Source organism: Podarcis erhardii (genome assembly GCF_964252035.2).
Source record: "Podarcis erhardii genome assembly, chromosome: 9".
NCBI classification, from domain to species: Eukaryota; Metazoa; Chordata; class Lepidosauria; order Squamata; family Lacertidae; genus Podarcis; species Podarcis erhardii.
In genome coordinates this window covers 74,972,293-74,985,240 of record NC_138512.1, presented here as the reverse complement: position 1 = coordinate 74,985,240, position 12,948 = coordinate 74,972,293, and the positions used below count along the sequence as shown (strand labels likewise).

Genomic DNA, 12,948 nt, shown 5'->3' with positions numbered 1-12,948 from the left:
GGGGGGGGGGGAGAACCTTCCTATCTTCACTACAGGAAGGATATGAGGGACGTACCCAGAATGGGTGGGAAAACTGACTGCTTACACCAGGGGTTGTCAACCTGGTCCCTACTGGGCTTTTCAGGATTCTAGGGGGGCGGTCAAGGGTTCTACGGCACAAGCTGAATCCTCCTTCCATCAAGCACTGGTGGGCGGTAAGGAAATTTCACCACCAAGAAAGATGCATTAGTGAGCGGTAGGTATAAAAAGGTAGACTACCCCTGGCTCACACAATATATACTGCAGGGCCATACCAAAGTAATTGCCCAATCGATACCGTTCTCTCTAGAGCTGAGTTAAGAACCTCAATAAGACTAAAATGAGCCAGAAAAATGTAAAGAGAACTTCTATTGCCAAATCAAGCCAGCATGGTGTAGGGCAGCCTTCCCCAACCTGGTGCCCTCTAGATGTTTGGGCTACACCGCTGTGCTGGCTGAGGCTGATGGGAGCGGTAGCCCAAAATACTCAGAGGGCAACAGATTGGGGAGGCTGGTGTAGTGGATCAAGTATTGCGGTTTTGATGAGGGAGGCCTGGGTTCAAATCCCTGCTCTGTCATGAAACTTACTGGGTGATGCTTAGTGTGCCACTATTGTAAACTAATCAACCTCAAATGGTTGTTGTGGGGATAAAATGGGATGCCCTAACACATGCTGTAATGAGTTCCTACAGAAAGTAGAAAGCTGCAACAGTCAAATAAGGCCTGGAATCGGAACGTTGACAAGAGATGCCATGCAATGTTCCATAGCAACGGCAAAGACATACATTGTACGGGCAAAAAAGTTGTCTAGGGAGAATGCCTTACCTCGTCCGGTATCGCTATCACCTGCATAAATGAGAAAGCAACAGGTAAGAACAAAAGGAGAGTCCTACTGGTTCGAACCAAACCCTATCTAGCCCAGCAAACCTGGTACCCACATAGGCCAGCCAGAAGCCTACCCCCAAAGCAAGACATAAACTCTCTCTTTTACTGCTGTTCCCCAGCAACTTGGCATCTGGAGGCAAATAACCTCTGATATTAGAGGGAGGACACAGTCATCATGACCAGCAGCCATTGATGGCTTTACACTCCATGGATTTGTCTAATCCCTTTATAAAACCCATCCGAGTTGCTGACCATCACCCAAGCGTATGAGATCAAATGACATGGTTTCAACTCTGCGCCGTGTGAAGCACTTCCTACTGGCTGTTCCGACTGTCTATAACCAGTCAGCTTTATTTGATGACCATGGGTTGTTATTTGGGGAGAGGCTAGAACAATTCCTCTCTCTCTATACTTTCTTCACAAACGCATCTCCACCAGGGCCCCACACCTTATTTCAGATCCCCTGCCTGTTGCTTCCTAGGAAATTTGCCTTTTCCCCCACAGCAACCACACATTGGGCCAGCTTTTTCATTGACATATCCGCCATACTCTGAATATACTTTTCCTGGTCAGTCACTGCCATCTCTGATTCTATCAGTGCATATACAAGGCCCCCAAATAGGCATCACTTTATTGGCCATGGCCCACTCTGAAGATATTTGTCACAATATCCTTTTTGTTTTTATCCCCCTGAATTATTAGGTGTAATTTAGACACTTGGTGAGCTCAACCCTAACTCTAGGTCAGGGGTCAGCAACCTTTTCAGCCATGGGCCAGTCCACCGTCCCTCAGACCATGTGGTGGGCCGGACAATATTTTTTTTGGGGGGGGGGAATGAATGAATGAATTCCTATGCCCCACAAATAACCCAGAGAGGCATTTTTTAAAAAGGACACATTCTACTCATGTAAAAACAAGCTGATTCCTGGACTGTCCGTGGGCCGGATTAAGAGGGCGATTGGGCCACATCCGGCCCCCGGGCCTTAGGGTGCCTACCCCTGCTCTAGATCAACTATGAACAAACTCAAAAACAGCGGTCTCAGACAGATCCATAGGCTTCCCTACTTCTTATATTCCACCCTCGTCCCCCGGCCATTGCAAGAGCTATCCACTTATTCATATTGTTTTACAGTGGTGCCTCGCAAGACGAAATTAATCCATTCCATGAGGCTCTTCGTATAGCGGTTTTTTCGTCTTGCGAAGCAAGCCCATTGACGGCTTAGCGGATTAGCGCTATTAGCGGTTTAGCGGCTTTTAGCGATCAGCTGTTAAGCGGTTTATCAGCGGATCAGCTGATAAGCGGCTTAACGGCTTAGGAAAAGGGGGGGGGGAGGGGAAAAAACCCGCAGGAACTCGCAAGACATTTTCGTCTTGCAAAGCAAGCCCATAGGGAAATTGGTTTTGCGAAGCGCCTCCAAAACGGAAAACCCTTTCGTCTAGCGGGTTTTCCGTCTTGCGAGGCGTTCGTCTTGCGGGGCACCACTGTACTTCCCGTTCATTCACCAGTTACCAGCCCAGCTGCGAATACGGGCTTGCAGAGAAAAGGGGAGATAAACAGGCAACTGGGAGAATGGGGGATAGCACTACAATCTTCACCTTGTCAGATCCAACGGGGCCATGGGGATAAGGGTGGCACTTGGGGATAAAGCACCTCCTACCACTGGGTACGTTGCATTGGTGCAGTGCTGCCACCTTGAGATGGGGAAGCAAATCCTCCAATATGAATATGGGTGCCAGTTAAAGGGATGTTCTTTTAAATGGAGTGGGATGCAGCAAACGTTGGCCTGCAGCACAGTGAACTTTAATGCCATTTATCCCCCTGAGGAGCATTCACATAAAGCAGGGCTTGGCTTGCAGGTGGCCAAAGTTAAAATTAGTATTAGATTGATGGACTGAATGACCCATCTCATCTTCAAATGTAGCATCAACCTCCGGCACCTCTCTCTCCCTCTCCCCAAAATACATATAGCAAAAAATGTAGAAGCCTACCGTTCCCTTTAGTCTACTTCCATTCACCTGAAATGCCCTCCTACTTGCCAGCCAGATCAATGAGAAAAGATGTGTGACACCTTCTTATGTTGACTTCCAATGTGTATTGTGCAAGCTGACCTCCCACCCTGCAGGAGCCTTAATATATGTTGTGATCCCACATGATTCTGCTTCTTCCCTTTCCTTTCAACTCATTTCCCAACCTGGGAAGAATACTGACATTGGGTTTCTTCTGTTTGTATTGCTTATTATCTTCTGAGAAGCTCAGTACATTGGCTACAGAGTGTGGTTGAGGAGAATGCTTAAACACAGTGCTGGGTTTGGACAACACATTAAGCCAAACACCTTGGCTTAGCTGCTATGCCACACCAAGCTAAAATGGCTGGGGAGCAGCAAAGTAGCTGTAATCTCATCCCTGGGAGCCAGCATGATAGTAGCAAGCCAAAGTTTGGCTTAGCATTACATGCAAACAACACAGTCATTGACACAGCATGGAAACCATTAGTTCAATTGGGGGTGGGGGGAAGAAAGTTGTAGACAAATATGCTTACCTGAGTCTTTAGATATCTCAGCTAAAATCAGAATGCACACAGAGGAAGTATTAGTGAATAATCTTCAGAAAGCAATATCACCCCAAGTCTATTGTAGTTCCCTGCACCCAAAAGTAAATTTTGCTTCATTTTCCTTTTGGGGGGGGGGGCGTGTTTCCTCATTTCAAAAACTGCCCTTCCGTTGCCCACACATAGGATGCTTAAATCTTTACATCAGACAGAATGAAAGCCACCCTTACTATGGGAGTCACAAAAGGGGAATGTGTTGTTGCCCTCAAGTCCTACTGAAGAAGACGACTTTGGATTTGATATCCCGCTTTATCACTTCCCGAAGGAGTCTCAAAGCGGCTAACATTCTCCTTTCCCTTCCTCCCCCACAACAAACACTCCGTGAGGTGAGTGGGGCTGAGAGACTTCAGAGAAGTGTGACTGGCCCAAGGTCACTCAGCAGCTGCAGGTGGAGCAGCGAGGAAGCGAACCCGGTTCACCAAATTATGAGTCTACCACTCTTAACCACTACACCACACTGGTGGACTTTCTGTAAGCATCTGGTCACCATAAAAATAGGATGCTGGACAGGGTGGGATTTTTGCCTTGGTATAGCATGGCTCTTGTCACATTCTTAACCCCCCAATTCAGGCCACTCTTAAGGCCTGGTTTACATGATTGAAGCAGCTGAAGTTGTTTTTGAGGTGGCAAATTAAAAAGCTGATATTCTACAAGTAATTTCTGTGATTCAGCTGCAACAAGAAACAGGTGTGTGTACTAGCATTTGTGCAAGAAATGGCCAAACGCACACACACTCCTATGACTTAATACCAGCAACTTAACGTGATGTTATTAGCAGAATCTCATGATTAAGTTTTTTCTTTTACTATTCTACTTAAGGAGGCAAGGGATTTGTGCGTATCTGTTGCATATCTGACTACTCAGCATGGAATTTAACTCTCTGCACACAGAAAGTTTGCATGTCAGGGAGAAGGGACGTCTGACATGCAACTTTTTTTATGTTCGATGAAAAAACCTGCAAGTCCCTCCCTACACCCTCATAGTAACTGAGCGGCCAGTAACAACTTTACCACTCAGTTCTGTTACCTTTATGAACTGATTCCAGTGAGCAGATTCTAAAGAGACACCAGCATCAAGCCTCACATACCCTTAGAGCAAAGCACCCTAGGGAGCCAGACAGCAAGAGCTCTGATACACTCTCTTTCCCTGCAAAGCAATACACAGATACACACTTGCTTCCAGGCTTTGTGGAATCAGCAGTGCATTCTGTGCTCAGCTGATTGCTTGCGCTTTGCTTCCTGGGAGTCCTTCCCTTATTCTTTTGAATATGATGAAGGACCATAGCTCAGTAGTAATCGCTTTGCATCCAAAAGGTCCAAAATTCGATCCCCAGTATTTCCAGGAAGGGCCTAAACCCTGTGGAGCCCTTGCCAGTCACTGTAGACCAGAGTTTCCCAAACTTGGGTCTCTAGCTGTTTTTTGGACTACAACTCCCATCATCCCTAGCTAGAAGCAGTGGTCAGGGATGATGGGAACTGTAGTCCAAAAAATAGCCAGAGATCAAAGTTTGGGAAACCTTGGTGTAGACAATCAGGAGCCAGGTGTTCCTACCTTGGGAGAACACACATGCCCATTTCCTGCTAGCTTTCCCTGGGGGCAGGAGTACCAGCTCAGTGCAGGGCTGGTTGCCCACATTCATGGCTTATGCTGCCCACCCAATGTTGCTAGGGGTGCTTCCTTGGCCCGGAAGAGTTGTGCTGGCCTACAGCTGGTTTTTTGAAAAGAAAAAAAAGAGGAAAGATGTATAGGAGAAGTGGAGGCATGTGGGATTCCCACCTATTTGCGCACCTTCACGGCTTCTGCTGGCCTGAATCAGCTAAGGCGTTTGGGGAGGCATCAGATCTATGATCTATTTTCTCTCTTTTCTTGAAGGAGGTGAATCAGGAGGGGCGAGGGAGCCACCACCAGGTAACCATTTGCCTCAGGCAGGGACTTTGCCTGATAGCTGTTTGTTTGCCTGCCTGCCTGCCTGCCTGCCTTTCCCTCCTGCTAGCAACCATCCTGTAATAATGTTCTCCTTTCGCCCTCCATCAAGGATGGAGAAACCCAGATGCACAGGAGAAGAAAGGGGGTGGGTGTGTCTGCCTGCAAATGATAAAGGGACTTCTCAGCTCCAGGAGAAGTCTACATAGGCAGGAAAATCTGAAGGAGGTTGACAGGGGTGGGGGATGGAGAGAACTCTGGGTAGACAACAAAAATTGGATGGTGGGAGAGAAAAGAGAGAGAGAGAGATCTACTCTGTTGCTAAGAGCTGCTGGCCTGGCAGAACCCCCATTTGTTACCACCTTGGGGGAAGATGCTGTGCTTTTCTCCCTCCTCCGGCACTTTGGCTAAGATTTAAAAGGGCCTTCTCTAGCTGTCTTTTTCCCACATTGCGTCTCTTTCTTGTCTTCCCCACTCCCCTGTGTTTTCCTTGCCCTCATGATTCACCATCAGTCTTGGACCAAAAGTTCTTTTTCTCTTGCTGAGGGTATAGATTGGGGGGGGGGGGAGTGATGCAATTTGGCATATGCTTCTCATCAGATTTGGCGAGATGGCGTTTTTCTTTTCTTGTGTCAGAGTATGTGAGTGAGAGACTGAGCCAGGATTCTAAGTGAGTCATGGCTAACTGGGGTTTTGTTAGCCAGTTGTGAATGTAGGACTCTTGCCTTTTCCATGGAATCTGAGTCCAATTCGGTAGAATTAAAACTGATTCTCTTGCATTGGCATAGTTTTTACATGGGTCCACAAACACCCCAACCACCATCAAATCACAGATGTCATCTGTATCTCTGTGAATTGTACTGTAAAATAATTAAATTCGATCAAATAATCAGATCCAGCACTTTTCAGTGTCACCACGGCACAAAATCATGGATCGGAGGCAGCACTGACAAGCATGTACCTGTGAACTACTGGGCATTCTCTAGACAACAGGGAAAGCTTCACTTTGATGGTGGCCAATTAGTTCATTTTAATGACAGCAAAGCAGGAGTTGTATTTCGGATTAGCAAATCAGGTATAACGAGTGCAAGAATTTGCTAAATGATATTGAGAACGGAATATTTTTAAAAGCATTCAGTTTGAACTAATTGATCTAGAGTATGAGAACAATTGTGAGTAGGACTGGGTGATATATCAATATATTGTCCAAAACTAGTTTGAATGGACATTGTGATGTCCATTTCATAATTTTTGATCTGGCAATATACTGGGAATCACGATGTGTGTATGCGTGTGCTGTGCAAAAATCACAATGTGGGGAAAAATGTGAAGCCAGCCAGTGCTTCTCTTGATTCCTGCAGCCCCGGTTAACCCTGCTGGCTCAGCTCTCCTGCCTCCTGCAGCGAATCAGAAGAGCAGGCGCCAGGAAACACCGTGAAGCCAGTCAATGTCTCTACATCGCTCCATCCTTATTTTGGACATCATGATATATTGGTATATTGTGAAGTTTAGCTGGTGATATATCACGATATTGAAAACCAGGGACAGTCCAGCCCTAATTATGAAGGGACAACTTTTAATACAGTCCCAGTCTCAAAAGATACTTAGCATTAACCCACCAAGTAGCTCTGGAGCAGTTTACACTAACTGTGGACCACACAATGAAGTTGAAAGAATCAGAGGACTGGATCCATTATCTAGTCTAATCTTTTTACCTAAAGCAAGCTCCTCAGTGTGTTCCCCTCACATTTTAGCCTGTCATAAAGCAGTGACCCTAAGTGAATAAGGTGACATGACACTAGAGGAGAAAAAACCACCCAGGCTAGAAATAGAGAGAGTAACTGAACTCTACGCACACTACTCACAGAAGCTGCTAAACACACACAAGCTAGCGGTCATAACATATGTATGGGAGCACAAATGAAATATAGCAAAGCTCTTCCGTACTTGAGGTGTCAAAGGCTTTTGGCGTAGTTACTGCTGTTGTGGTGTTGGCCTCTACAGTCACCAGATTTGAATTTGCAGCAGTCGTGTGTGGAACTGAAGGTGTGGCATTTGTCAAGAGGGAGGTGGGCGCAGAAGTGGCCCCAGTTGCCGGCAAAACTGTAGCCTCCGTGCCAGGAGAGCTGACCATCGTGGCTGGCAGGAAGTCTGTGGCTGGAGGAGGAGTAGTAGTACGGTTTGGTGCCATAGCAGGAGACGCTGCTTGAGAAGGAGCATGGCTACTGGTGGGGCTTGTGGGCTTCCCGCTAGCTGGTTGCGTCTTGGCAGTTTTCATGGAACTTGTGAGCAAGGAGGAACCCGTCGAAGGGAGCACTAGAAGTAAAAGAACAAAAGGGAAATTGGCAGGGTATGTTGCTCCTCGCACCTGATCTTACACACACAGACATGAGCGCTAGGTTTTTCTCCATGAGTAGCAGGGCCTCCCAGTTTAAGAATGAGATTTATTTCACCCAAAATTAACAAATCTAAACCTACGAGCCAAATAAATATTCACAGAAGACAGCATGCAAACTGTTAGTACAACGTTGCCCTTTATGGGTATTGGAAGATACTTTCCAAGGATCATTCTATTGTATTTTGGCTGCTCAATCCCTCCACACAAACCCCCAACAACACACACACTCCCCCCCCCCCCTGGTATTTTTCGTTCCACATCTAGAACTGTTACCCTTATTATAAAGTGTTGCACAGAACTACATAATAGAGCTCCCTTTCCCCCTATCTTTGGAAAGCTGCTCTGACTGATGCCAAAGTTCTAGCAGTCTTGTTTATTTAAGACACCAAACCAACGACTGCTTTAAAAATATGCAGACTTCGATCTGGAGAAGAACCGGTGGAAGGGGATGGCAAGTGCTTCTGTCCAATTTTTGACAGCCCAGCCCAGCCCATTTATCATCATAGACTGCAATGCTGGAAGTTTTGTTACTTACAGTTGTTAGAAACCAAGATATGAAAGCTAGGAGCTACATGGCACCTTAAACCTAGGTTATGGGCGCAACAACGGAATGTCTAGGCACGCTTTTTTAATAACAAGAATACAAAGTTGAAAATGAATGAACTGCAGCTAAAATATTATGCTCATTTTTCACAGGGTCTAGTCCTTCTCCTGCCCACCCCCCTAATATTTTTAAGAGGGTCTCTTCTCCAGTTTTCAGGGAAGTGGGGAGGCAGAAAAGGTGCTCCTTTCCTTCCACTCTGCAGTTTTAATCTAAAATCTTAGGTGCAGGACTGCGCCCAGAGCTCAGAAACTGCTCAAGCTAATGAAATTTCCCTGTCGCAAAATGTGCCTAGAACAATGGGAGTTTCGAACACTGGTTCCTTAAAACACATTTTTAAAATTTGAACATTTGCTAAAAGCTATGCCTGCAATAGGAAGGTGGTCATGCCCATTCCCCCTTGATATGTTCAGTGATTAAACTGAAAACGACATAATGCTTTACCTGTGGTCATGTTGGCTGCTGCTCCCAGGAATGTCAGGCAGCTGCTGAGCAGGATGACAAGGAAGCATGAACCCATGTTGGCCTGAGTAGTGAGGAAGAGAAACAAAACAGATGGGCTTCATTAACAACCCAAGCTTGCACTGCCAGCAAGAACGACCATCAGAAGTACCTAAAGCATTGACACCTGTCACACTTTTGGAAGGGAGCCAACAGAGATCTTTATAAGAAGCAGTGGCTCTGCTATGTACCAAGGAATCGCAACATTCAGAACTAGCACATTTATAGGGCAGAAAATGAGATACGAGGTACAACCCAGGAAATCCTCAGTTCAATTCTCTCCTGAGCCATGAACTTATTGGACGGCTTTTAAAGGAAGTTATTAAGACTCAGAACCTCCTACCTCTAAATACAATTAACAACAACAACGACACCCTACTATGTAGAACCAAAGCAGACTCTTAAAGAGTCCCCCACCAAAACAAAGCTTTCTTTTGGCTTTCAGTAAGATAAGAATGACAACCAACAAGGCAAGTTTCATAACACTGTAGGCCATTTGGTTTCGTAATAAGCCCTTTCCCACAAGATTCACCAACTCCTCTTTGGAGACTTTCCTGCAGGGTCAACCACTGCAACGCCAAAGCAGCACATCTGTGCTTACAACTTGGCCAACTCTCTTGCAATGGCTTCTGTTACCGTACTCAGTTTCTATCTGCTTCAGCCCAGGCCCTTCCCAACCTCTGGATGCACAGACAAGAATGAAGTCATAGACGTCCTGAACACACCACCCAAATCCTCCCAGCTACAGACAGCTTTGACTATCTGCAGGGAGATCTCGAGGCCCAAACTAGACGCAGTGCTAAATACATAAATGAAGAATGCACCAAGCAAAGAGGGGAGGTTCTATCCTTCCATCCACACACAGCTCCAAATGAAATGCCCCCTCCCAAAGACAGCTTTTCTCCCCTAAGACTAACAGTGGTGCAAGAAAGGGAGGGATTTTTGTTAGAACCGAGGCGGGGGAAGAAAAGGTTGTGCCTCCCCTCCCTGCACACTGCAGTCTTGGATGAAGATTGGTCCCTCCTGTGAACAATATTAAATTTAGAAAAATAACCGCCCTGGCATGTCTTCTAATGACACATTCAGCATCACATCCATTTTGGCCCTTATAGTCAACAAGGTCAAGAATCCTTTGGACCAAAGAGGGAAGCATGAGCCCTAAAAGCACCAAGTCCTACACATACAGAATTGGCCATGGAATGTCTTCAAAACTCATTTGCCCTGAAAAGTGCCTCTAGGGTCTTTGGAGATCTGGGATGACTTCAAAGAGTTTACACCTATATATACAGGCACAGGAGTGAAACACCCTGTTGGGAAATAGGGTGAAACAGATCTGCTGGGTGCCTGAAGTGCAGGGTGGAAAGCTAATTCATAGATGTTCAAAGTACAGCCAGTGCAAGCCAGAGATTACAAATATTGTACATTGACACATGAAGGTCTGAGAGTTCAGAATCTAGTGGTTTTTCTGCAAGAATCCTTGCATCGCCTAATGATTACTTTTTCAGATTTTAGGATGTGTATTTTTTCTCTCTGAAGATTATTTTCATTTAGAGTTCCCACCTGTTGTATCAGAGGTTCTATGCTTTCAAATAAATAAAAAAAGTGGTGTAGCTTTCTCCAACTTTAAAATACCATCATATGGGACCACTACAGTTACTGAAAGCATACCAGTCTCTGTTGGGGGAAAACCAGTGACCACAACTTTGAAGCATCTTTTTTTAAAGTCGTTTCTCTCTTACATGTATGCAATGGATTCTGGGCTGTGATGCTGGCTTGCTTCCCTAACAAAAGTGTGGATCTTGGGTTTTAATCTCTTGAGCATGGTAGCACACACTAGCAATCACTGTTTAAGTAAGAATAATTCAAGGGTGACTGACCAAGATAGCAATTAAGACAGCCTCCCCCTACCTAGTGCTTTCCAAATATTTTGGACTACAATGTCTATCAGTCCTAGCCAGCACAGCTTGAGGAAGGTTGGAACAGAATGTGGAGTTCTTTATTTGTGTAGACAACAGTTATTTCAAGATAGTATCCCCAAGATAGCAGCCTTGAGGCCACGAATTTCAATTCTTTATTCTAGCGTAAACAGATACTCATTTTCCCAGTTTCTGGCATTAGCACAAAAAGAAATCCTTGCTCCAACAGCACTCCCACTGCAAATCTGGTTGTCACTTAGGGAGAGGGGAGGAAGAAGTTGTAAAAAACAACAACCACAACAACTATCTATATATCACCTAGAGCAGTGTTTCCCAACCTTTGGTCTCTAGCTGTTTTTGGACTACACTTCCCATCGTCCCTAACCACTGGTCTTGCTCGCTAAGTATGATGGGAGTTGTAGTCTAAAAACAGCTGGAGACCCAATGTTGGGAAACACTGACCTAGAGATCTCTCACAAGGTTTTATAAAAGGTAGTATGACTACATGTGGGTTGTGCATCAGTATGGAAATTAAGTATCTAAATCACTTTAGACCAGAGAAAAAAATGGGGAGCAAGTATTCCAATCCTGATCATCACCATATGATTAAGTTCTCCATCACCAGAGATGGGGAACCTGTGGCCCTCCAAATATTGTTGGACTACAAACCCCATCAGTCCTCACTACAGGCCATGCTGGCTAGGGCTGGGTTGGTCCCAGCATCATCTGGAGGGCAACTTGTTCCCCTTCCCTAACTTAGAGCTATATGGCTTTTCAAGACAAGGAGTTCTGGAGCTACCCTGCTTTAAAAGTGCATAGCACTTGCCTTGCATGTTTGGGTCTGTGCCAGAATGGAGTTATCATTTAAAAAAACATGGAAAAACCCCAAAGCCTACCCCATAAATGGACAATGAAGGATAAATAAAGCAAGTTACTGAAAATGATAGTGAAACATTTATACTGAAGTCATACATAAGATAAACACTACTTTCCTCCAACTGCCCTCTCTTGACACCTAGGCGGAGTCATCTCTCTCTCTTTCTCCAAAATGCTCCTTAAAACCCACCATTTCTGTGAAGCCTTTCACTTGACCCTTATCCTCACCACCAATGGAACAAACCCAAAGTATGCATAACCACGTTTTTGTGTTTTCATTCCCTACTACCCTTGCCTTCCTCTGTAGTCTTCCATACTGTTAAAATGTAGGTTGCCAACTTCTCTGGGCAAAGTTCCCTTATTTTCCTTATGTTCAGGGGGAAACTGTTATTAGCAACAACTGCATTTTTCCTTTGCCATATGCAACCATCAGTCTAGATTGTGGGCATGAAGATTCTGATTCACATCGGTAAAGAACGAACGCCATGGCCCAATATTCTCTTCACAAGGAGAGAGGTCTACCATTTTCATCACATGGATACACTCCAAACAGTTTGGATTGCTAAACAGTGTCAACTAGTAGCAAATCTGTTTCAAACGAGTACAGATTTTTAGCAGGGCTGCAAATATCCCAGGTTTCTAGAAATACGACAGCAAGGACTTTATATTAAAAAAACAACAACAAATTGTCCTTATGCAGGGCTGGAATGAGGAGCTTGTAAGATTTTTCCAGTGGTCCTTGCAAGTGTCCTCCAGCATGCCAGAAAGCATTATGACAGCCTATATGTCACAGAATGGTTATATGCTCCCCATAGCAAAGAAAGAAAATCCTACTTTCACTTGGGAGATTGACTGTTTCGAAAGAAGGGAGGGGAGCCATGCCAGCAAGTTTCCCTTTCCCTTTGAGAACTAAGAAATCATAAAACTGAGCAGAGTGGCTCAAGTCCCTCTTTGTCCGGCAAGTTAGCTAACATAGCTCTGACGTGATTTAAAATTACATCAGTTTTAAAACACAGCTGCCTGCTCCTACAGCCCCCTCAGCAGTAACATTTTAAGAATTGACTGTCTCCTTTGGTAGAAATTACTCAAGGTAGGGGTAAAGCAGATGTTTTGGAGGTGGGGGAAGGATGGTCAGTTCAGAAAAGGAATCTGCATGCACACACTTTCCCAGAGATCTGGCTAGGATCGTAAGATTGGAGCTGAAGCTCAAGCCAACCCCGGA

The 12,948-nt window shown here is 45.2% G+C and overlaps 1 protein-coding gene and 1 long non-coding RNA gene across 4 annotated transcripts in view; both read right to left on the bottom strand.

The window, feature by feature from the left end:
• The window catches only part of PTPRA (protein tyrosine phosphatase receptor type A), a 138,167-nt gene that overhangs the window by 39,173 nt on the left and 86,046 nt on the right, over window positions 1-12,948 (bottom strand). Inside the window, exons 3-6 of one of the 3 annotated variants that reach the window (XM_081876786.1) lie at window positions 8,878-8,959; window positions 7,382-7,750; window positions 3,443-3,463; window positions 843-863 (exon numbers count right to left, since the gene is read on the bottom strand). In XM_081876786.1, the coding sequence (XP_081732912.1) occupies window positions 843-863; window positions 3,443-3,463; window positions 7,382-7,750; window positions 8,878-8,959 (493 nt within the window). The remainder of the gene's footprint in view (window positions 1-842; window positions 864-3,442; window positions 3,464-7,381; window positions 7,751-8,877; window positions 8,960-12,948) is intronic. The other 2 variants (XM_081876787.1, XM_081876788.1) reach the window with 2 other exon arrangements.
• LOC309350470 lies at window positions 1,401-2,026 on the bottom strand. The gene is made up of 2 exons (XR_014160410.1): window positions 1,899-2,026; window positions 1,401-1,640 (listed from the first exon to the last, which is right to left on the bottom strand). It is a non-coding gene; the product is annotated as an uncharacterized lncRNA (long non-coding RNA).